General features: G+C 40.6%; 1 protein-coding gene across 1 annotated transcript in view; it reads right to left on the bottom strand.

The window, feature by feature from the left end:
• Positions 1 to 23,315, bottom strand: part of LOC115463464 (rho guanine nucleotide exchange factor 3-like) — a 72,993-nt gene extending 49,678 nt beyond the window's left edge. The window contains exons 1-2 of the mRNA XM_030193981.1: positions 23,026 to 23,315; positions 381 to 438 (exon numbers count right to left, since the gene is read on the bottom strand). Coding sequence (XP_030049841.1) covers positions 381 to 438; positions 23,026 to 23,087 — 120 coding nt within the window. The 5' untranslated portion in view covers positions 23,088 to 23,315. The remainder of the gene's footprint in view (positions 1 to 380; positions 439 to 23,025) is intronic.
• Positions 23,316 to 23,780: the final 465 nt, after the last annotated feature.

Raw genomic sequence — 23,780 nt, 5'->3', positions numbered from 1 at the left:
AGAACACAATCCCCTCTCTTTCTGCTGATACAAGCCCTTGTGTAACAATGATCCCTTAGGGTGCTGCCTGTGTCTCTGCTCTGTGACTCCTGGCTTGGATCTGTTTCAGTTTAGATATGACTTATCACTTCCTTGCACAGTTACTGCAGAATGGCAATGGGTGAGGAAGCACAGGATGTGTTCTATGCTGCTGTACTTTTTGCAGTGATAAAAAAAAAGGTGCCCATGTAACAAAGATAACATCGGGTGATGCATGTGTGTCTCTCTGCTATCTCTCTACTTGTACTTTAGGAGCAGAATTTATTTAAAAAGGCAAGTTATAGAATCGCCCCCAAAACAACACCCCAAATCAACTAACATAAATACTGCCAAGGACTCACCCCAGATGAATCAGATAGAGATTCAGCTGTATAGGATCTTCCCCGCTGCACTGGAGCCCTAAAATATAAAAGCATATTAGACTGATTACATCTAAAACCTCACCTCTAACAAACAGCATCTAGTCGTTCCTTTTGGGGCATTTATTAATTACCCAACTCTTATTCCACTTAACTACAGAAATGGTACAAGCCAGTGGTGTAGCCAGACTTGACATTTTTTTTGGGGGGGGGGGAGGGCCCAGACTTAACAAGAGGGGGCACTAGGCATATAAGTGTGAGTGGTGCTTGGTATACTCCTAAATAATGCCTTAGAAATCTGTCATCAAGTGCATGCTAAGTACACAGCCTATCCTGCACCAACCATAAACCCCATACATACTTATGGAAACTTTGGGCTTCTTTTACAAAGCCACGGTAGTGATTCTCAGTTGAGGCCAATGCGACGAAGTCCATTCAGTTCCTATGAGTTCATCACGTACTTTCCTAAACCTCCATTACCCCAATTGCAGAGGACTTAAATACAAATCAATACTCGCATCTAACTTCGCATACCTCTCTGTACACAATTATGGAACAAACTACCGAATACTATAAAACAGCACACGACTTGACAACCTTCCGGAAGTTACTGAAGACGCACCTGTTCAAAGAGACTTACAATAAGAATCCTCCTTAATGACTTGATTCCTAATATATACCAGAACCAACTAATACTGATCCCTTCTAATTTGATTATTTTTAATCATTTTATCATTATTGAACATTATATCTTATCCTGCTCTCACTTATATGTTATGTATTATCATTTTATTTACCCTATTTACCTGATATTCTTGCACATTAATTGTAATAATATGCTGAACCTCTTACTCTATTAATGGTGATGCCTTTGCAACATAATGTAAGCCACATTGAGCCAGCAAATAGGTGGGAAAATGTGGGATACAAATGCAGCAAATAGATAAATAAATGAGCTTCATCGCATTTGCCACGTGGGAATCACTACTGCGACTTTGTAAAAAAAAAAACCTTTGGAAACACTGACATTTTAAAATAAATTTGCATTATCCCATATCTTAAAATTTGCCATTATAGTAGAGTTGAGTTTGGTCAACATCTCAACTACTACTACTCATTTCTATAGCGCTACTAGACGTATTCAGCGCTGTACACTTGAACATGAAAAGACAGTCCCTGATCGACAGAGCTTACAATCTAATTAGGACAAACAGGACAAACAAGAGATAAGGGAATATTAAAGTGAGGATGATAAAATAAGGGTTCTGAACAAGTGAATAAAGGTTAGGAGTTAAAAGCAGCATCAAAAAGGTGGGCTTTTAGTTTAGATTTGAAGACGGCCAGAGATGGAGCTTGACGTACCGGCTCAGGAAGTTTATTCCAGGCATATGGGGCAGCAAGATAAAAGGAACGGAGTCTGGAGTTAGCGGTGGAGGGGAAGGGTGCAGATAAGAGAAATTTACCCGGTAAACGGAGTTCCCGGGGAGGAGTGGAGAGGTACTGAGCAGGGGCATAGCCAGACAACAAATTTTGGGTGGGCCTAGGCAAGAAGACGGTGGGCACCAAGTGTTCTCTTCCCCCCCCCCCCCAAAAAAAAATGATCTCAGCTGGCAGAAAAACACTTCTTTCTACTTTGGCAGTCTGCAGCAGGCATGCGCTGAAAACTGAGAATGCGCAGGTGCTGGTATCATGGACAGTAGCGTTTTCATTGCCATCAGGAGGAAGTCTTCAGCTGGCAGAGCTTGGGATCCCCACCAGCTACCGCTAAACGTGTGCTACTGTTAGGTGGGCCTGAGCCCTAAGTGGGTAGGCCCCTGCCTACCTAGGCCCACCTGTGGCTACACCACTGGTACTGAGAAGCTGCAGAGTGAATGCACTTATAGGTCAATAAGAGGAGTTTGAACTGTATGTGGAAACAGATAGGAAGCCAGTGAAGTGACTTGAGGAGAGGGCTAATATGAGCATAATGACGCTGGCGGAATATTAGTCGTGCAGCAGAATTTTGAACAGATTGAAGAGGAGAGAGATGGCTAAGTGGGAGATCTGTGAGAAGCAAGTTGCAATAGTCTAAGTGAGAGGTGATAAGAGTGTGGATGAGGGTTCTGGTAGTGTGCTCAGAAAGGAAAGGGCGAATTTTGGTGATATTATAGAGAAAGAAATGACAGGTTTTAGCAGTCTGCTGAATATGTGCAGAGAAGGAAAGGGAGAAGTCGAAGACGACCCCAACACCAGTAGTGTAACCAGCTCCATTGGGGGGGGGGCAAGGATGAATTGTGGGGGTCACGTATTTCCGCTCTGCTCTTCTTCTTCCCCTTCCACAAGTTAAAATTTATACTTTTGCTGGTAGAGATACCCAAGCCCCACCAGCTGAAGATATCCAATGCCTGAGCCCCCTCCCCCTCCCCCCCAGCCAAAGTCAGCAGCATCTTCCAGCCACCGACATCCAGCACTCTCCATGCATGCTCAGTTCATGTGCATGAGCTGAGTGTGCGCAAGAGTACTGGCATCTGTAGCTGAAAGTACGCCTCCAACTTCTTCGCTGCTCAGGAGCATGGGGGGGGGGGGGGGGGGGTTGAGCAGCAGACATCTTCAGCTGGTGAGGCTTGGGCATCCCTGACAGATGTTTAACACATGCCACAATTTTAGAGGGGCCTGAGCCCAAACTGGGGGAGATACCCAGGCCCCCAAGGCCCCCCATGGCTAGGCCACTGGTCCTAAAAACACATTGCACTGGAGAGGAGGCTGATGGGTGATCAGAAGGTGAGAGAGAGGCCATGAATAAGGACAATTCCTGGGTTCTAGTGATTTTCAGTATTGCCTCTGGTCAGGTCATATTTCTTGCTTGGTGATAGGCCACCACAGGAGAATCACAAGTCTGAAATGTGCCCTGTGCGCACACTCCCAGGCTCTCTCAATGTACTCACCATGTGGGAAGCCAGTGGACAGGGCGCACCAGATGTATGCACCTCACTACTGTCCTGTCCACCACATGCTTTGCTGCTGAACCTGCTGTTTTTCCTCTTTCACCCGGGATTATACAGGTTTTTTTTCTGCTCATTCTTTTGTGGGAAGTCTTTGTTTCTATCCGCTTTGGTAGATGTGCATCTCTGGTATCTTTCTATTGTGCACAGTACAGGAGAATTGTATTTCTGTTTCAGTTATCCACTATTGCATTGCAACACTTGTTAATAAGTTAATAGGCATGGTAAGTGGCGTCTTCTGGTACTGTTATTTAAATTTAGCTCGTCCTAAATTTAGGATGCTCTTATATTTTCTAGTATTGCCATCTATTGCTCATTCTGTTCTGACCTGAGGAAGGGGGTGTTCGCGCCCCAAAACCAGTGAAGAGATGGATAAATCTTAGTGCAACAAAAAGCCTCGCTGTATGATGATATATTTCATGAAAGGAAGTAGAGAGAGTGCATGAATAAACCAACCTTTTGTTTACTTGTTTTTATTTATTAACTTTTATTTCTGTACCCAATCATTTTACTTTACTGTTTTTTTTTGTTGTTGTTTTGCTCCTTGTGTTTGAACCACCAGTGACCCAAAGTTACCTAAGGAGGTAATTCTGTAAAGCAGATGACACTATTTGTGTGCCCAGTAGGCACATAAGTGAGGTTTCTACATGTGTACACATGGGGACATACATGTCAGTATTCCAGCGACATGCTATTCTAGAACATGGCACTTAACTGTGCTGGTGAAGGCGGGCATACGCATGGGCAGGGTCCACAGTTACATGCATAAATACTACCATTTACCTGTGTGTTTTAGGATTTTTGGTGCGTAAGTGCTCATGGCTAAATTACAGACTCTACGTTACCTGTTACGCTAATATTCTATAAGGGAAAGTAGGTGCTTAAATATACCTGCAGTGTTTTAGAATTACCCTCTAACCCCTTAATTTTATAATATTGTGCATATAAGTTATAGAATAATGTCAGTTATGTGCACAAATTAATTGTTTAGGGCCCTGTTTACTAAGGCTAGTTAGCGTTTTTAACGTGCCTACAATTAGCATGCGCACTAACTGTGTAGGTGCTTACAGAGATATTGTAGGCACCTACATGGTTAACGCACATATATGGTTAACGCAGGTTAAAAACACTAATGCGCCTATAACACAACTTAGTAAACAGGGCCCTTAATTAGCTACTAATTGGTGTTACCAACTTATTATCGGCTATAATTGGTGCTTATTGGCATTAATTAGAAGTTACGTGCATTACTGCCATTAGTCATTAGTCTATAAATTGCGCACGGAAAATCTATTCAGTGCAACTGCAAGGGGGTGTGGACCTGGGAGAGGCATGTCTGGGTCAGGGGCATCGCAAAAAACAGAAGAAACCAGTCTTTGCAAGAAACAACAACAAACAAAATAGCGAAGATGACTAAAAAAGCGTCAAATAAAAAAATAAAGCCATGAAAAAATAATGACAAAATGATAATGAGAATCTTCAAATTTGTATATAAAAATAATAAAAAAATAAAAAATAAAAATAAAAAAGCGACTCTTTGGTTGTAAGAATTAAAAAACAAACTTTATTAATCAATGAATAGTAGGGAGAAAAGGACTTGACACAGCTGTGTTTCGGCCGTACAGGCCTGCGTCAGGAGTCTGTTTGTTACAGACTCAGCAGCTCACCCTTCAAGTGGTAGACAGACGTGATTCACCAACTCCACAGAAAGCAATTAAAAATGTCTGGAATTACGTCCTCAGCATGATTCCCAGATTGTGGTGTGCTTCAAGGCTCTCCAATCTCCCCTATCCTCTTTAATATTATGATGGCACAAACAGACTCCTGACGCAGGCCTGTACGGCCGAAACACAGCTGTGTCGAGTCCTTTTCTCCCTGCTATTCATTGATTAATAAAGTTTGTTTTTTAATTCTTACAACCAAAGAGTCGCTTTTTTATTTTTTATTTTTAATTTTTTAATTATTTTTTATATACAAATTTGAAGATTCTCATTATCATTTTGTCATTATTTTTTCATGGCTTTATTTTTTTATTTGATGTTTTTTTGGGTCAGGGGCATGACAGATAGTTACGTGCCTGAATTAGAGACTACCAGTATTTACGTATCTAACTGTCTAAGTTTATTTAAAATGCTCGATAACCTGCTCACCCTTCCCGGACCTGAGCAGTTTACAATAAAAATTCATAACAACTACATTACCACAATCAAGTCTAGAGGTAAACAGAACATGGATCAAAGTCTACAACGCAGCCTCATTAAAATAACCTCTCATAGACCGCAATTGTCTCATCAAATAAAATGTTTTCATAGAGAGTGCTGAAACCTGATCTCCAAAAGATAATGCAGAGTCTATCACCACACCTAGATATTAAAAACTATTCACAGGTGAAATGGGCTTACCAAAAAGGGCAGGTGCCATAGTTGGTGGAGGAGTATTCCTAGTAATCCAACAGACAGTAGGTCTTACCAGTATTTAACAGCAGACAATGTTGCTGCAACCAGCAGGCTACCATCTCAAGACCCTTCTGGTAAAGGGATAAATCCAGTGTAATAGGGGAAACATGGGCAAGTATGAGCATATCATCTGCATAGCAGAATACACTCAGGCCCAGCTCTTGAATCAGCTGTATCAATGAACTCAAGTATATTTATTTATTTACCACCCTTTTGAAGGAATTCACTCAAGGCGGTGTACAGTAAGAATAGATCAAACATGAGCAATAGGCAATTACAGCAGTCAAAATATTCAAATAACAAGTATGGCATGGTATACTACTTACAATGACAACATAATACGTAATAGGCAAAGTTGTAACATATAGATGGGTAAGAAAGTAGGAAGAGTTAGAAAGTAAGGTGACTGATTTAAAGAAAGTTGCACATGAGGTCTGAGAGTTGGTTAAATATTATCTCAGCTAGGGTAGGAGTGGATAAACATGTCCCGCTGCAGTATGTGCAGCCTGAGTCACTCCTTGTGTGTGCGAGTGAGACTAACAAGTTAGTTACTTCTTCCATTATGTTGAACATTAATAGCGATAATGCAGAGCCTTGCTGAAGTCCGCTTACTAAGGGTATTGGGATGAGGTCTTACTCCCTGCCTTTACTGCTACACTATGCTATGCTGTGCTATATGATTCTTATATTCCACTAAGTTCAAAAGAGATTCTAAGCGGATTACAAACAATAAGTCCTACTTCAGAAGAATTTACAATTGCATATCTAATACATTGAAACTAAAACAAATATATATTTCTCATCAATTACACATCTAAAACATTACTGTGTGCGTCCTTTCAGAAAAGAAAGAAATAAACCATGCTAAAGCACTGCCTGCAATCCCAATGGATTGCAGACGTTGTATGAGGAAGGTATGGTCCACTAAGTCAAATGCTGTGGCTAGATGCAGTAATACACCTAGCACTATCCATCCACTATCTAAAACTTTCCAAATTTCACTATGTACCACAGTCACAACTGTTTCCATACTATGACCTTTCCTGAAGTCTGCTCGCCTTAGGTACAGAATATTTCAGTTCTCTACAAAATCAATCATCTGCTTTAGAACTACCTGTTCTCCTATCTTAGCCAAAAGACATAAATTTGAAGTGGGCCTGTAATTCTGGACATTACTTGCATCCAGGCCGTTACTTTTCAGTGCTGGGTGGACACTAGCACCTTTGCATAAAGTAGGGACTATCTCTTCCTTAAGGCTATTATTTATCATCAACAAGAGCAACAGTATATGACAATGTCTAGGGATGTAAACACAAGAAATCGGAATAGGATCCAGGTCCTTACAAGGAAGTTTGATCCTCTGCACTACTTTCTTCAATGAAATTAAGGAACAGGCCTGAAATTGCTTAGAGACTGGTAATATTGCCTCCGTCTCTCCATTATTAATCATTCTGCTTGTAAAGCTCCTCCCATCCCTATTACGTAGGTCTGTGACCTTTTTTTGGAAATATTGGCATAGTTGTTCTGCTTCCAGCATAATGAAAGAGGGATGCGCATTACCCCCTGCCGAGCCCGTCAGTCTTCTTACTAATGAGAACAATTGGCCTGTCGAGTTATTACTCTCATTAACCAATGCAAAGAAATAATTTTTCTTTGCCAGATTTGTATGTTGTAATATTTGTGTAAAAATCCTACAACGAGTACATAACTCTAATGTTCTTTTCTTTCTCCATTGCTTTTCCCAACATCTCATTTGATTCTTCAGAACTTTTAAACCCGCATACCATTTACCCTTATGGAAATCCTATTGGGTCCTCCTACTTTTAATATACTACACAAGAACTGTTTGGTCTACCCAGGTATTAAATTTGGCATTCCAAACTGCTGCCTGTTCTTCTACCGTAGTTTCAAGAAAATCTTTATCAAACATAGCACATAATGGAGTCACTGATCCAAGATCTTTCGGATTTCAATCTCTAGTCATCTTAATCTTAGCCACATTTCCCCTCGTCTGGTGATTTAACTGTAAACAGCATCACAGAGTGCTCAGTCCTTGATAATGGAGAGATACATATAACAGAAATTTTACAGTTCCCCCCGCCCCAGAGGATAAATCACTAGATCTAACATACATACCCCCCCCCCCGCAATTGTTGGGCCAGTAACCCACTGTTATAAACCTAGATCTGAGATAAGTGTTTTAAAGCTACTAACATGAGGACTATTCCTGTCCTCAAAATGTAAGTTGAAATCACCCAATATAATAATATTGGGGTAGTTCATTCTCAATTCAACAATAGTCTGAGTAATCTCATCCCATACCTCTGATGGAAGTCCTGGGAGACAATTAAAAAGAACAAAATGCACCTCACTTGGATGAATCAATTTCCCAACAAACAGTTCCTTATAGGAAAGGGAAAAGGTAGAAACTCTTCCAATTTGTAATCTTTTAAGCATCCGATAATTCAGAATGCAAAAGTTAAAGCACTGGGGGCATTCTCAATGACCACGGGACGATTAAACCACCCTTTATCGTGAATCTTCATCTTGGGATCGATAAGTAGCTCCAGGTTTGGGCCAGGATAAGCACGACAGCCAGTGTGAAACTGACTGGAGTGAGAGGTCCAGCTAACTGGGATTGGTTCACCGGGGTTCATAGTGTTCAGGTTCAATAAATGAGAATAAAATTAATAAAAGGATAATAAAAACAATAAAAACATACCTCCACCTGTGACACCATTGAGCTAGTGTAAGCGCTCACACTTAAAGTTAGGTACATAAGTGTCTGCTATTATTCTATCATGGCAATTGCTGTTACAGAATTCACATTTAGCATGCGCCATCCCGGTGCCTATAGGCAACCTATAGATAATTACCCCCAAGTGCCCTAGTGTTAATCTGTATTTGGTGAATTACCCCTGTCTGAAACAGAGTTTGTGTATTAATTATTGTGACAGGGATTCCAGGGGTGTAGCCATGAGTGGGCCTGGGTAGGTCAAGGCCCCTCTACTTTGGAGTCAGGCCCACCCAGTCAGCAGCAGCCACACATGTGATTGAGAGGAGAACTGGAGGTAGGTCAACTTGTGCACAACCTGGTCCCCACCCATGTCAACCTAATGCCCCACAAAACAATCTTGGTTATGCCACTGAGGGGTTTCACTTGTCCTAGTCCCTATATAACTATATAGCTCTTTAGGAATGTTTTAGTTGACTTCCTAATCAGGAAGAGGAAGACCGGGGAGGAGTTAAACTTGTACAAACATTTAAAAAGGAGGTACAGGAGCTTTTAAACTAAAAACCTGGGGGAAAGCTGGCAATCGCCGAGGAGCCCATGGTTCAGAGCAAAGTATCTTTGAAGGACACTATCAAAATAGGGAAGCTAGGGTATCTAGATAGAGAGGTTGCAATAAAGGCAGAAATAAGCCAGATTCTTTTGAGTGAAGAGCAGACAGAGATTAAAGATTTCAAATTATCCCTGACAACTAAAGAGACTTTGAAAAGAAGCTTTCCACAGAGACAAAAAACATATAATAACAACTGTTATAGGTGCAATGAAGCAAGAAACCAGTAAGAGAATCAGTTGGGCCTCTAGATAATCAAGGGGTAAAAGGGGCACTCAAAGAGGAGAAGGCCATAGTGGAGAGACAAAGTTAATTTTTTGCTTGGTCTTCACTGAAGAAGATGTGGGGGAGACACCCATACCATCTGGTATTAAATGATGATGAGTTAAGGAACTGAAAAAAATCTCTGTAATAGGGCATATTAACAAACTAAAGAATAACAAATCATTAGGACTGGAGCATGGTAGGTATCTGAAGATTGAAGGGTGGCCAACATAACGTCAGTTTTTAAAAAGGGTTCCAGAGGTGACCCAGGAGATTATAGTCTGGTGAGCCTGACATTGGACCTGGGCAAAATGGTAGTGACTTATACTTATACTAGGACTAGGGGGCATGCGATGAAACTACAGTGTAGTAAATTTAAAACAAATAGGAGAAACTTTTTCTTCACCCAACGCATAATTAAACTCTGGAATTCGTTGCCGGAGAACATAGTGAAGGCGGTTAGCTTGGCAGAGTTTAAAAAGGGGTTTGACGGTTTCCTAAAGGACAAGTCCATAGACCGCTACTAAATGGACTTGGGAAAAATCCACAATTTCAGGAATAACATGTATAAAATGTTTGTACGTTTGGGTAGCTTGTCAGGTGCCCTTGACCTGGATTGGCCTCTGTCAGGTGACAGGATGCTGGGCTCGAAGGACCTTTGGTCTTTTCCCAGTATGGCATTGTAACCATCGTAATCATGCTGTTTCATTGTTATAAATCCAATGTCTGAGAGGTTTCACCAATCTTTTGAAATAAAGTAGAGTATCAGACGTCACACAGAAGATGTCGCTAAGTTCTTATTATCAACCATGTGTTTCTTTTCTGGTCCCAACACTGGCCGTGTTTCCTAGTTCACTTCATCAGGAGACCTTATGCAATAGGCAATACATGCAAATTACCAAACTTGCAAATGTCTTCAACATTTTACAAATTCAATATTATACACATACCTTAATCAACCTCGAATTCATGTTAGGCACACCACAGAAAGCTCCAGCTTACGGTATGTTAACATCATTTCCTGTAATGCATGGATTAGAGTTTGGCAAACCCACCTTTTATATAGACATTAACAAGGGCCAATCAATTTCTTTATTGAGCTCTTTGGGCTCAATGGTATTCCAATTATAGATTAACCTTTGTTCTTTACGTATCTGTCTTTCTACGCCACCCCTTCCCTTCTGAACATGAAAAAGAACTACAAATTGTAAATCTTGAATGGAATGCTGATGCGCTAACCAGTGATTCACTAGAGGCGTATCGTGTTTCAGTAACCGAATATTACTTAAATGCTGGGCAATAGGCATATTTATCTTACGTGTGGTTTCCCCAACATACCACAATTGACAAGGGCAACGAATCCCATTGACAACATTCTGTGTGTTACAATCTGTTTTGCTCTTCAAATAAAACTGCTTTTGAATATTGCCTACCCAAATTCGAGTGTTAGGAATTATTAGGAAAGGAATGAAAAATAAAACAGAGAATATTATAATGCCTTTGTATTGCTTCATGGTGCAACCACACCTCGAATACTGTGTGCAATTCTGGTTACCGTATCTGAAAAACGATATAAGGAATTAGAAAAGGTACAGAGAAGGACAATGAAAATTATAAGGAGGATAGGTTGACTTCCCTATGAAGAAAGGCTAAAGGGGGTAGAGCTCTTCAGCTTGGAGAAGAAACGGCTGAGGAGAGATAGGTCTGTAAAATCCTGGGTGGCATGGAACAGGTAGATGTGAATCACTTGTTTACCCTTTCCAAAAATACAAGGACTAGAGGGCGTGCAATGAAGGTACTAAGTAGGAAATTTAAAACAAATCAGAGAAAATATTTTAACACTCAACATGTAATTAAGTTCTGGAATTCATTGCCAGAGAATGTGATAAAAACAGGGTTTAAAAAAAGATTTGGACAAGTTCCTAAAAGAAAAGTCCATGAACCAGTGGTGTAACTAGGACTGAATGGACTCTGGGTGGAAAAGTTAAGATGGGGCCCTGGGGGTAGGTAGCACGGAATCTATCTACTTTATGGGATTCTTGCCAGGTACCTGTGATCTGGATTAGCCATTGTTAGAAACAGGATGTTGGACTGGAAGGACCTTTGGTCAGTATGGCAGTTCTTATTTTCTTATGATGTCATAGGGGCTATAAGAAGGCGCATGATCAAGGGAAAAATGTCTTTTTCTTACCTTCTTTCTGCTAATAACTGGAGGGGATGTAGAGCCTTCCTTCATCAAGAAGGTTCGAGGTGCTAAGACCTAGGACATTATTAAAGATGGGCTATTCCCAGTCTCTGATTGAGACCCAGGACAACTATAATAGGGATTTTTCCTCATCACCCCCCATTCCCCATGAACCAGGCAAATCCTTAAGGGACAGAAGCTCAGTCCTGTTGAAGGTGGATCCTCACTAAGACAACCTAGCTAAGGGGAGAGAGGAAAGGAGATGCTGTGATTGAAGGACAGCATTAACTCCATGTCTTCCAACCTGGTACCTCCCAGAGAGAATTCTACCTGTAAGTGCTCATATATACTGCATGGGATCCTAGATACAGTTGGAAAGTTGGGATAGCATGCAGTCCAAATGTTGAAGACAGGGAGTTTTGGTCCTTTTTATTAGGCAGAACCAAAGCCTATGTCCCTGGGTACAGAGTACCCATACCACTGAGAGAGTGAGAGAAGGGTTTTGAAGTTTCCCAGGGACATGATGAGGTGAGGTTCATCTAAGAATCCAACCCCACGAGGAGTAAATAGGAGTGACTGGAGGACCCACATTGGATGAGTCTACCACTAAGGAAAAGAGAATACAGGAGCAAACTTAGGAGCCGAAATCTCAACCTCTATTATTTAGTTTTTTCTGTTATTTGTCCTAATTGCGTTGTCTATGAAGTACACATAAACTGTTGAATTTGTAATGCCCAGTAAATTATACTTTTACCTTATCACTGGGGTGACTGGCCTTTTGGGGAAGTGGATTGTGGGGCACAAGTTTGATGATACAACAGAGGTAAGAAGTTGACTTCACATGTAAGGCCTTGAGAATAACCTCTCTCTCCTTCTCATCTAGACCCACAAACTTCAACAAATGCAGTCTTCAGGAGCTGTCCCAAGAAACAATAAGGCAGCCGGCTAACAAGATCCAATGTGGAAGAAAACAACAGTAAGCTGATGAAAAGGAGAAAATTCTGTTTATTCACTATGCTTGCTCTAGGTTGTTTAAAATCAGATGTCTGACATGGCCATGTTTCGCCAAGGGCAGTTTCAGGGGCATACAAAGTACTGTAAACACATATATACATAAAAACATATTACTAAAATTATAAATATTTATTCAAACCTTGTATAAAAAAAAACTAAACTATAGCTATATCAAAACTTAATAAAACCAACTATAAAAAAATCAGTAAATATAAAATCAAAACAAATATAGTAAACTTAAAACTGAAGATTGTCATGGACGTACATTAAAACTACAACTGCAAAATAAAAAAAAAAAACTTAAACAAGAAACATCAAAAAGAGGTGACTCACCCAATTGGTTCTAAAATCCAACCTTGACCAACTTCTAATACAAAAAAAAAAAAAAACCCAGAAAAGAGTCTCAAAACCAAACTGAGTGGCATAAAAATAAGGAAAAACTAGTTGCTAAAAGAATATAAAAGCTGTGCTTACCAGTGTCTCCAATCCAAGCTGTAGTGTAATGAATCTACCAACTTCATAGGAAAACCTACATTTATAGCTCAAGAGGGCTTCTAATCTGCATAAGCACTCAAAACAAAAACCCCAAACACTTCCAAAACTTATAAAACTACTCAACGAGCCTTATACTGGCTCATAAATTGTATTAGCAAATGGTCAAGATAGAGTAATAGGCCTTTAAAAAAACATTTTAATGTATTGTGTATACTGCCTGTAGGCATCGGGTGGATGAAAAGTTTCAAAAATTCTCAAAACTTCATGATGGAACGCTGAGATGTTCTTATGGATGGTCCAATCAAAATCGCTTTGAAAATCCAATGATTAGGCTCTGAAAAGGCTAAAAATACTTAAATCAAAGTCGGAATGCTATTCTTCCCACTCTGTGTTCTAATGATGTCATCGTGTTATTGTGACATCACTTCCATGTTGTATACCAGAAAAAACCTCGAGGTATACTGAAATCCTTCTGAAACTACAGTAAAACAGTCTTAAACCACTCAAGAATATCAGGAAACATCTCAAATGCTAAAAAAGGTTAGTATGAAAATAAAATCAGATAGAAGCATCATACCATAAAAGCCTCAGATATGGGTTTAAGAGTCCATGCCTTTTTACAACATCTCTAAAATATCAAATGACTGGTATCATAAGAAAAGTTATCTATCCACATTTAAAAAATCTACTTGGACATAACTTAATACATTTCTTGATTAGCTTTCGAAGGTTGCTCTTCTTCGTCAGATTGGAAATAAGCAAATGTGCTAGCTGACAGTGTATATAAGTGAAAACATTCAAGCATTACTATGACAGTCTGACAGGGTGGGAGGATGGGGTGGGTAGGAGGTATGCATGGGGACATCAAAGCATATCATTGATATTCTAACAGGATGGGTGTGGACAGGTGAGGGGTGGGGTGATCAACAGAGACATACAGCTTTATGGTTTATAATGGGCTAGGAACCCCAGATCCTTGTTAAGTCCTTTCTGTTGGGTGTTAAAATATTCAATCATTCTGACTTCAAAGGTCTTACATTCTTGTATGGTTTTAAAGTTACCTTTCAGTATTCTCACTGTGAAATCACTGGTACAGTGTCCTGGTTCTGTGAAGTGCTGTCCCACCGGGGTGGGGGTCCTACTGGCTGTATTGTTCATGTGATGTCTATGTAAATTGAATCTTGTCTTAAGCATCTGGCCTGTTTCTCCAATATAGCATCCTTCATTACATTTTTTACACTGAATGATATATACCACATTGGAAGATGAGCAAGTGAAAGATCCCTTTATGTTGAATATCTTTCCTTTGTGGATAACTGTGGGGTCCTGTGAAATATTTTGGCATAGTTTGCAACTGGATAAATTACAGGGACGTGTGCTCTTCTGTTCCTTTTCAGTCTGTGATGGAAGTTTACTTCTGATTAGCTGATTAGCTGGAAAAACTGAGGAAAATCATAAGAGATCTACAACCTATACTCCAGGAGGATGAATTACTGAAAGAGATATTCCCATCCCCACCAGTACTGGCCTTCCGACAGCCACCCAACTTAAAACACAAGCTAATCCAACTGAGTAATCACAAAAGCGTGGATCAAAACTCGCAAAGCAGCCAGCAAAAACAGATGTCGAACCAATCTTATGTTAGTATACAAAGGAAGTGGGAACTTAGGAAGACTAGGCAAACCTCAGGATTGAATAAAATCAAATATTTATTGCTCTGGTGTATATATAAATAAAATTGAATGAACTTAAATTCACTACATAAAATCCAATGTGTGTAAAACAATACACAATAAAATAGCATCAGTACTTAATCAATGCTCTAGACTCGACACGGCACCGTGTTTTGGCATATAAAGTGCCTGCCTCAGGAGTCTGGCAATAGGCAGTAAGTGTCAAATGATAATGCCTGTACTTTGTGAATGAGCATCCACCCTACATCTCACGCCCTTGGAGTACTTTTTTTTTTTTTGCATCTCCAATATCCTCAGTGATCACATGGAGGGGCATTTTCGAAAGAAACATCTAAATCAGAATTTGGACGTTTTACAAAGACGTTCAAATTCCGAACAGGAAAGAAGGTCATTTTCGAAAAAGATGGATGTCTATCTTTTGCGTTCAAAAATACTATGGACGTCTTGTGATTTGGACGTTTTGTGATTTGGACATCTTTGGTTTTTGGTCATTTCTGAAAAAAAAAAAAAACATCGAAGTGCAAATTGTCCAAAATCAAGTCAGCGTTTTTAGTAGACTGGCCCTCCTGACATACCAGGACAGCAATAGGGCACGCTAGGGGGCACTGCAGTGGACTTCATAAAATGCTCCCAGGTACACATCTGACCATTGCTCCCTTACATTGTCTGCTGAACCCCCCAAAACCCACTACCCCCAACTGTACACCACTACCATAGCCCTTACAGGTGACGGGGGCACCTATATGTGGGCACAGTAGGTTTCTGGTGAGTTTTGGAGGGCTCGTAGTTTCCTCCACAATTGTAACAGGTAGGGAGAGGTAGGAGGCTGGGTCCACCTGTCTGCAGTGCACTGCACCCACTACTAGACTACTCCAGGGACCTGCATGCTATTCTGATGGACCTGAGTATAACACCTGAGGGTGGCACAGAGGCTGGCAAGTAATGTTTTTCATCACATTTTTGGGGGGTGGGAGGGGGTTAGTGACCACTGGAGGAATAAGGGGAGGTCATGCCTGATTCCCTCCAGTGGTCAACTGATAATTTGGGGCTCCTTTTTGTGCCTTATTCTTAATAAAAGCAGGTCTAGCTCAAAATGTCTAAGTTTTAGTCCTGGACGTTTTTGCTTTGTTCCATTATGGCTGAAAGACATCCAAGTCTCAGGAACGCCCAAGTCCCGCCTTGAACACGCCCCTGGCATGCATCCTTGAGATTTGGACGTCCTTATGACTGACGTCAGAGAAAGACGTCCAAAAAGAGGTTTCGATACTACTGATTTGGACGTTTCTGTGAGATAAACTTCCAAATGCTGACTTACGTTGCTTTTTGGATGTCCATCTCTTTCGAAAATGAGCCCGATAGTGCATCAGTTCTATATGCATGGTCTTTCTAAACACCCTTTTTCTTTCACCCGGCATTGTCATTTGACACTTTCTACCTATTGTCAGACTCCTGAGGCAGGTACTTTATATGCTGAAACATGGTGCTATGTCGAGTCTAGAGCACTGATTTTACTTGTATTGTGAAATGCCGACTTTTAAGTACTGATATTATTTTATTGTGTATTGTTTTACACACATTGGATTTTATGTAGTGAATTTAAGTTCATTTCATTTTATTTATACCAAAGCAATAAATATTTGATTTTATTCAATCCTGAGTTTTTTCTAGCCTTCCTAACTTCCCACTTCCTTTGTATACCGTTATTCTTCTCATGGGACTTTGCTGTTCGGTTACCTGTTGGTTTCGAACCAATCTTATATGCCTTAAATGGAATAAACATGACCCCACTACTGATGTCATGTGTGGTCTAAAAGAGATAGTAGAATCTAAAATTATTGCTAGCACCTTAATAGTGTCACTTGCTTGTAGGGTAGTTGCTCCCAAACTTAAAACTAAAGGAATACAGCAAGGTCCACCTCTTAAGTCCATGTGGAGCCATAGTGTTGAATCTGTGAATGAGTTTTGCTTCAGTCTGTAAAAGAATCTGTCCATGTTGCCTCCTCTTCATGAAGGGTGTGGCATAGCTAATGCAAAAAAATGGAAAATCCTAAAATAAATATTCTCTGTCCAGGGCATGCTGCACCATAGGTTTGTCAGCAACTGCCCTTTTAATTGCACTTTTATGCTCTATAATTCTTTTGTTAAGAGGACGCTTGGTCTTACCTATATAGATAAGATTACAAGTGCAAATGGCCATATAGATAACACCCCAACTTCTACAATTAGTAAAATCCCTTAATTCATATCTTTCTTCAGAAGTGGGATGGGTAAATATCTTGATGACAGTATTCACATTACAAACAGAGCAGTGCCCACACTATGATGTCCATGTGGCGGATTCCTTTGTTGATGTTTGTGGAGGAGTGTGGTAGCCATGTTAGTCCACTCTTAAGGTTATCAATAGAAATCAAACAAAATAAAACATGGAAAAGAAAATAAGATGATACCTTTTTTATTGGACATAACTTAATACATTTCTTGATTAGCTTTCGAAGGTTGCCCTTCTTCCTCAGATCGGAAATAAGCAAATGTGCTAGCTGACAGTGTATATAAGTGAAAACATTCAAGCATTACTATGACAGTCTGACAGGGTGGGAGTGACTTCACAGTGAGAATCCTGAAAGGTAACTTTAAAACTATACAAGAACGTAAGACCTTTGAAGTCAGAATGATTGAATATTTTAACACCCAACAGAAAGGACTTAACAAGGATCTGGGGTTCCTAGCCCATTATAAACCATAAAGCTGTATGTCTCTGTTGATCACCCTCCCCTCACCTATCCACACCCACCCTGTTAGAATATCAATGATATGCTTTGATGTCCCCATGCATACTTCCTACCCACCCCCCTCCTCCCACCCTGTCAGACTGTCATAGTAATGCTTGAATGTTTTCACTTATATACACTGTCAGCTAGCACATTTGCTTATTTCCGATCTGAGGAAGAAGGGCAACCTTCGAAAGCTAATCAAGAAATGTATTAAGTTATGTCCAATAAAAAAGGTATCATCTTATTTTCTTTTCCATGTTTTATTTTGTTTGATTTCTATTGATAACCTTTGTTGATGTTCAAGCATCGTTAATACAGAAGTTACTAGTCTGTCCTTGAGGTTCTTACCTCGTTTGTGTGCTATGAGAAGATCTTTGTGAGAGAAGTGTGGGATATTTTGGACACTGTGCCAGTGGGTCTTCAATATCCTAACAGTGTCTTTGGATTGGTGTGAGAAGGGCAGGGCACAAACCATTCTATCATTTTTTACCTTTTGTTTCAGTACCAATAAATCCTCTCATTTATTCTCAGCTATTCTCCAAAAGTATCTGGTGACACATTCCCCAGAGTATCCCGTATCATAAAAACATTGTGCCATCTCTCTAAATGACTGTATTCTCTGAACATAGCCTTCTAGTCCTCAGGAAATGGCTGTACGGCAGATTAATTTTCAATGATTGTGACAGCTTTCAAAATTAAGAAACTTATTGACATCTGTTGGCTTGCGGTACAGATCAGTATGAAATGTACCCTGCTGATGAGTGATCACAATGTCTAGGAAGGGAATGTTAGATGAACTATAATTCATTTGAAACTTCAGATTTGGATCAAAAGTATTAAGTTCATAGAAAAAGCTTCTAACTTATTCACTGTCCCCTTCCATATCATAAGAACATCATCTCTGTATCTCTTCCATAGTGATATTTGGTCTGTGTCCACTCATTAGCAAAAAAAGTTTCAAATTGAGTCGCATAGTTGCACCCATAGCGGTCCCCTTTATCCGTTGATAGACGGTGCCAACAAAATAATAAAAGTTCCTGGTCAAAGCAACTGTTGCAACCTCGACTACAAATTCGACTGGTATCCTGGGGTGTCTATTGTCTTTACTGAACACTTCTCTGATTATCTCTATCACCTCCTTTTGTGGGACATTGGTATATAAGGATTCAATGTCAAAAGTGACAAGAATAATATGAGGGAGTTTTAGGGATCATAGGTCTTAAGAACTTCTCCTCAAAAACTGAAAGAGGCTCCAGATTACCCCTATAGCAGACACTGTGGGTCTAGCAGGAGGATTTTGCAAAGATTTACGAGTCTTTGAAAGAACATACAATGTGGGTATAACTGAATTCTTCACTATGAGGAAAGCCTGATCTCTAACAATTAGAAAACCCTCAGCCTCCCCTATCCTCATTAGTGATGTAACCTCTTGCTGAATCTCAGGGGTAGGATCTTTCTTAAGCTTCTTATAAAAAGTGGTATCACAGAGTGTGGAAAAATTCACAAATGAGTTGAAAACAGATGAAGTGGCCTAGTGGTTAGGGTGGTGGACTCTGGTCTTAGGGAACTGAGGAACTGAGTTCAATTCCCACTTCAGGCACAGCTCCTTGTGACTCTGGGCAAGTCACTTAACCCTCCATTGCCCCATGTAAGCCGCATTGAGCCTGCCATGAGTGGGAAAGTGCGGGGTACAAATGTAACTAAAAAAAAAAAATTCAAAAGAGATAAACAATACTAGAAACATGGTAATATTTATCCATGGCAAAAGAAACAATATAGTAGAACCAGGTCACTGTCTTACAGAAGGAATCAGAACACTAACTATGAGATACAACCCTCTCCAAAATGTAATCGAAAGAGTCCACATTTAGAAAGGGAGAAAAAGAAAGCTAGAAGTGACTCAGATCAAGCATTTGACCCTTCAGCCTCTTTATATACAACACCCCCTGTACCAATGTGAAGAGCCAGGTTTTTCAAATGAGTCAGTTATGAAAGAAGAACCATTAGCATTGTACTCGGGATCTAGCAAGGAGAGATTGAGAGACTATCACGCTATGAGTGGAGGGAGAAGGAAAGGGAGATCAGCACAGGGTGAATCCTAGAGAAGACGGGGGATCAGCAGGTACAACAGACCATGAAACAAGTATATAATATTTCTACTAGAGTATTAGATGAGGTAGAAATGGAGGTCCATAGTAAAGGTCTTTCTTTTGTACCAACACCTACGTAAAATGCATTTAACACCAGGGTTCAGTTACTTAAATTCACTAGGAGACTCAAAATAATAGATTAGTTTTCGAATAACACAGCTAGTAATGCAGATATCTCTATTGTCCATCATAACAGCAGATGGAATCCCTCAGGTACAATAAACCCTCTGATACAAACATATGATAAATTGGATCTTAATGACTTCTTTAAATTGGAACAGAGGAAGAAGAGGGTTTATTACAATATCACACGGTCAGAAAAAGAAGCAATAGAGAGACTGATCGTTCTATTGTCATGAAGCCAACGGACATGGAGGGGAGCAGTTGTGGTTATGAATAGACAGGATTATAGCAGTGGGATCTATAGACAACTCAATGTGAGAACTGGGCATGCAAGAGGAGTGCCAATGATAGCAACAGGAAGGGAGACTGCCAACATCTTCTCTACTGAGGCAGCACTGGGGCAGTTCCGGCGGCAGTTCTCATCAGCTGGCGGTGATTGGGCATCCCCACCAGCCAGTCAAAGGGTACTCCAGTTGTGGAGGAGGCCTGAGCAAAATGTGTGTGTGGGGGGGGGGGGGGGGAGGGCCTGGCCCCCAAGATCTCCCCAAGGCTATGCCACTGGGCTGAAATTTATGCAAGCATCTTACAGAATACTGTAATTGCGCATGTTTCTGCTGCATTTAGATGTGCCCGTTTATGCCAGCCATAGACCTGGTGGAAATGGTCATATCTACATCAGTGCACTGACACCAGGTTTACACTAGTATTTTTTTTTTTAATTTGTTGCATTTGTATCCCACATTTTCCCACCTCTTTGCAGGCTCAATGTGGCTTACAATACATCATGAATAGTGGAAATACATGAGAAAGTATACATTTAGTAATAACAGAAGGATTTTGGATAACATGATAATGATAAAACATGATAGTATTTTAACAAGCAAACATATTAAGAAATATTTAAGAAATATATAAGAATTATATAAGAAAATATACATTTAGTAATTGCAGAAGAATCTTGGGTAGCATGATAGCAAAAAACATGATAATAGTTTGGCAAGCATATAGCATATAGTATTCTATATGGACCTTATGCGCACAAGTGTCCTTATAGAATAGACTCACCACCCATGATATTATGGTTCCTAAATGGAGACGCCCTGTTATAGAACTGCCTCTTCCATGGGTAGATAGCAGCATTTACATGTGTGGCTTGCATACACGTCAAATAGCGATTTCAGAATGTCACTGTTTACACATGGAGATCCACTCCACACAGCGATTTCAAGGAGGCATGATGGGGCATGGTTTGGACGTGCCAAAACTCTACATTGTATTTGTCATTTTATAAAGGGAATACATGTTTATGAGAAGAATCTTCCCAGCCAGGTTTTACACCAGCTCAGGCACACAGAGATTTTTAAACAGTACTTGTTTCAGCCAGGGCTTTACACGGGAGATTAAGGGAATCATTGTCCTTAATCCTACCTTGTTTATTTCCACCACCAAAATCAAGAAAAATAAAAATGGCCGCCTCACGACTTAATTGGTGGCATTTGCATGTATAGGTTTGTAGATTGGACAGCTACACATGGAAGCAGTGTTACTTACATGTGGAAACTGCAAAATTGATCCTTCTACATGGAAACTGATGAGTTTGTATCATTTTTTTTCACATATTTATTAGTAAAATGGCTGCTCCTGCTGTACATGCTGGGCAAATACATGTGACCCCTGTGTGTCTTTATAGGTATTTTATGAAAGGCTCCATGTTCGGCAGAGCCTTTTGAAAAATGTCACCGGAACTCAGCACATCCTGACCTGGACGTCTGAATTCCAGTCTCAGTGTTCTCTGTAAAATGGGTCTTTTTACGTATTATCCTGGCAACACGCACAAACTGTCCTGCCAATAAGGTTACCTAAATGTGAATTTGAACATTTATCTACAAATCGGTGACATCTCTTATAGCATTAGAGACATCCATACCAACCTGGAGTAACAGCACAGTGCATATTTCTTTCTCCCCTGTGGAAAGCAGAGCCATGCATGCTGGTAAGACACCCACATCTCACTCTCTCATCCCCATGGTCTTGCCTTCCTGTCAGCCATGTCACAATTTCAGCTGAAGGCATTGATTTGTCCATGGAAGGAACACATAACAACTAATGGACAGGTCCCAGGTGCCCAGAATGCAACCAGTCAAAAAACACAAAGGCAGCTAGTAGGAGAATATTGGTTGCTGTGGGATGTTCTTGGTTTTGCCCCAACAAACTATAATCTGAGGCTCCAGGGTTGGTATTACACATTCTGGGGTCCAGTACAGATATTTGGAAGAGATCCCTAAAGCCCACCAGCAGGGTATGCCTCCTTCAGCTTTACACATGCTTGGGGCTCCCTGTGAAGTGGAGGTCAAAGCTAATTACAACACCCTAATGCTGGCCCTGATTGCCTCTGATGTTTTGTGACTGGGAAGCAGCCATCATTTTCCTACTGCAACAATCAAATGGAAACAGACTGAAATGGTCTCCACTTTTTAGAGATGCCTGTGAAAGAGGGAGCACTAACAGTGAGATGAGAGAGATTTGAGGCAGTAGAAGGAGAGGTGGAAAGACAGTACAGCTGGTAGGCGGGAGTAAATGTCCACCTCCCATGTATTGGAGATGTATTGGAGCCAGAGACCATTGTGGAAGGAGAAAGCAGGGGAAATGGTAATTAATTTGACCAAGGCTGGGCAGTTTCTAGAGAGCAAATAATATAGAAGATGGCAAATAAAGATCACTTGGCCCAGCCGCCTACCCAATGGCTCTGCTTTTAAGGTATCTCACAGCTAATGATTACGTGTTTGATTGCTGCAATATATCAACCTGTCTCCTTTTAGCCTTAGCAAAGTAAGTCTACAGCCGATATTTGGGCATGTGCCACCTCCCACCAACTATATCTGACAATGTATGAAACCCCTGTTGCGCTGTGACCTTTTCTTTTTTCCTTGGGAGTCTAATGCAGCCATGCCACTTCTCTGGTAAGCCTAAAAAGTTAATGAGGCACCCAGAACCCAAGATTGGTGGACCCTTGCCCAAACCTGTGTTTCAAATTTTGATATTTAAGGCATTTGTTTGGCATGTTAGGCTGCCAAAACTCTTTCCCCACCCTTCCTCAGTCACTGGGCCGTACCTGGAAATAGTCATATAGAGAAGTATGGAGGATTTCCTTACCAGTAAAAGTCACTGTGCTCTATGTCATGCATCCCTCGGCCCGACTCTGGTCCCTGCTCCATTTTGTATCAACTCCTCTTCATCCAGTCCCATCCCAGACAGCCATCTATTGTTCTGTACGTGTTTTGGGGGGAAAGGAGAACCACCTTGGTTTCTATGGCAATGAGGCAGGCTTCAGCCCAATCGTGTAGGCCCCATTCCAACCAGATGGTGTGGCTTCCCTTCTTGTCAGAACCAGAATTCACGATAAAGTGCAAGAAACAGAGAGGGAAAGAGAGAAGCAGCTTGCAGCTAACTACTGGCAGTAAAACAAAAAAAAATATATGTTTCCGTCTCTAACCACCACTTCCTGCTGAAAGGAAGGTACGCTGAAACATTTCCTGCTTGCTAAACTCTGTTCTCTCTTCCAACCACCATTGCAAGAGTGAGTTTTCAGAAACTCTTTTAAAGTGTGTGTAGCTATTACATTTCATCTCTTATGTATCTTTCACGACGAAATGGTACTGTGTTTGGATGTAGTACCTGGAGTTACAGGCAGCAGCTATGTAATAATTTTCCATTGTCAGGAATTCAGTATGGATGCTGTTGCCCTGGCCTGAGATAGACAGAAGGCACCTTTTTCTACAACCAGAAGGAACTAAGAGAAAGTGTCCTTTTTTTGTGTGTGTTTGCTGTTTTAATAACTTATTGTTGACTTGTTTTTTTTGGTTTACAGAGAATCACTCTTTAGCACAAGGTCTTAGTGTGATCAAGCA

This window comes from Microcaecilia unicolor, chromosome 2 (genome assembly GCF_901765095.1).
Source record: "Microcaecilia unicolor chromosome 2, aMicUni1.1, whole genome shotgun sequence".
Classification (NCBI taxonomy): domain Eukaryota; kingdom Metazoa; phylum Chordata; class Amphibia; order Gymnophiona; family Siphonopidae; genus Microcaecilia; species Microcaecilia unicolor.
This window is presented reverse-complemented; position numbering and strand designations above follow the sequence as displayed.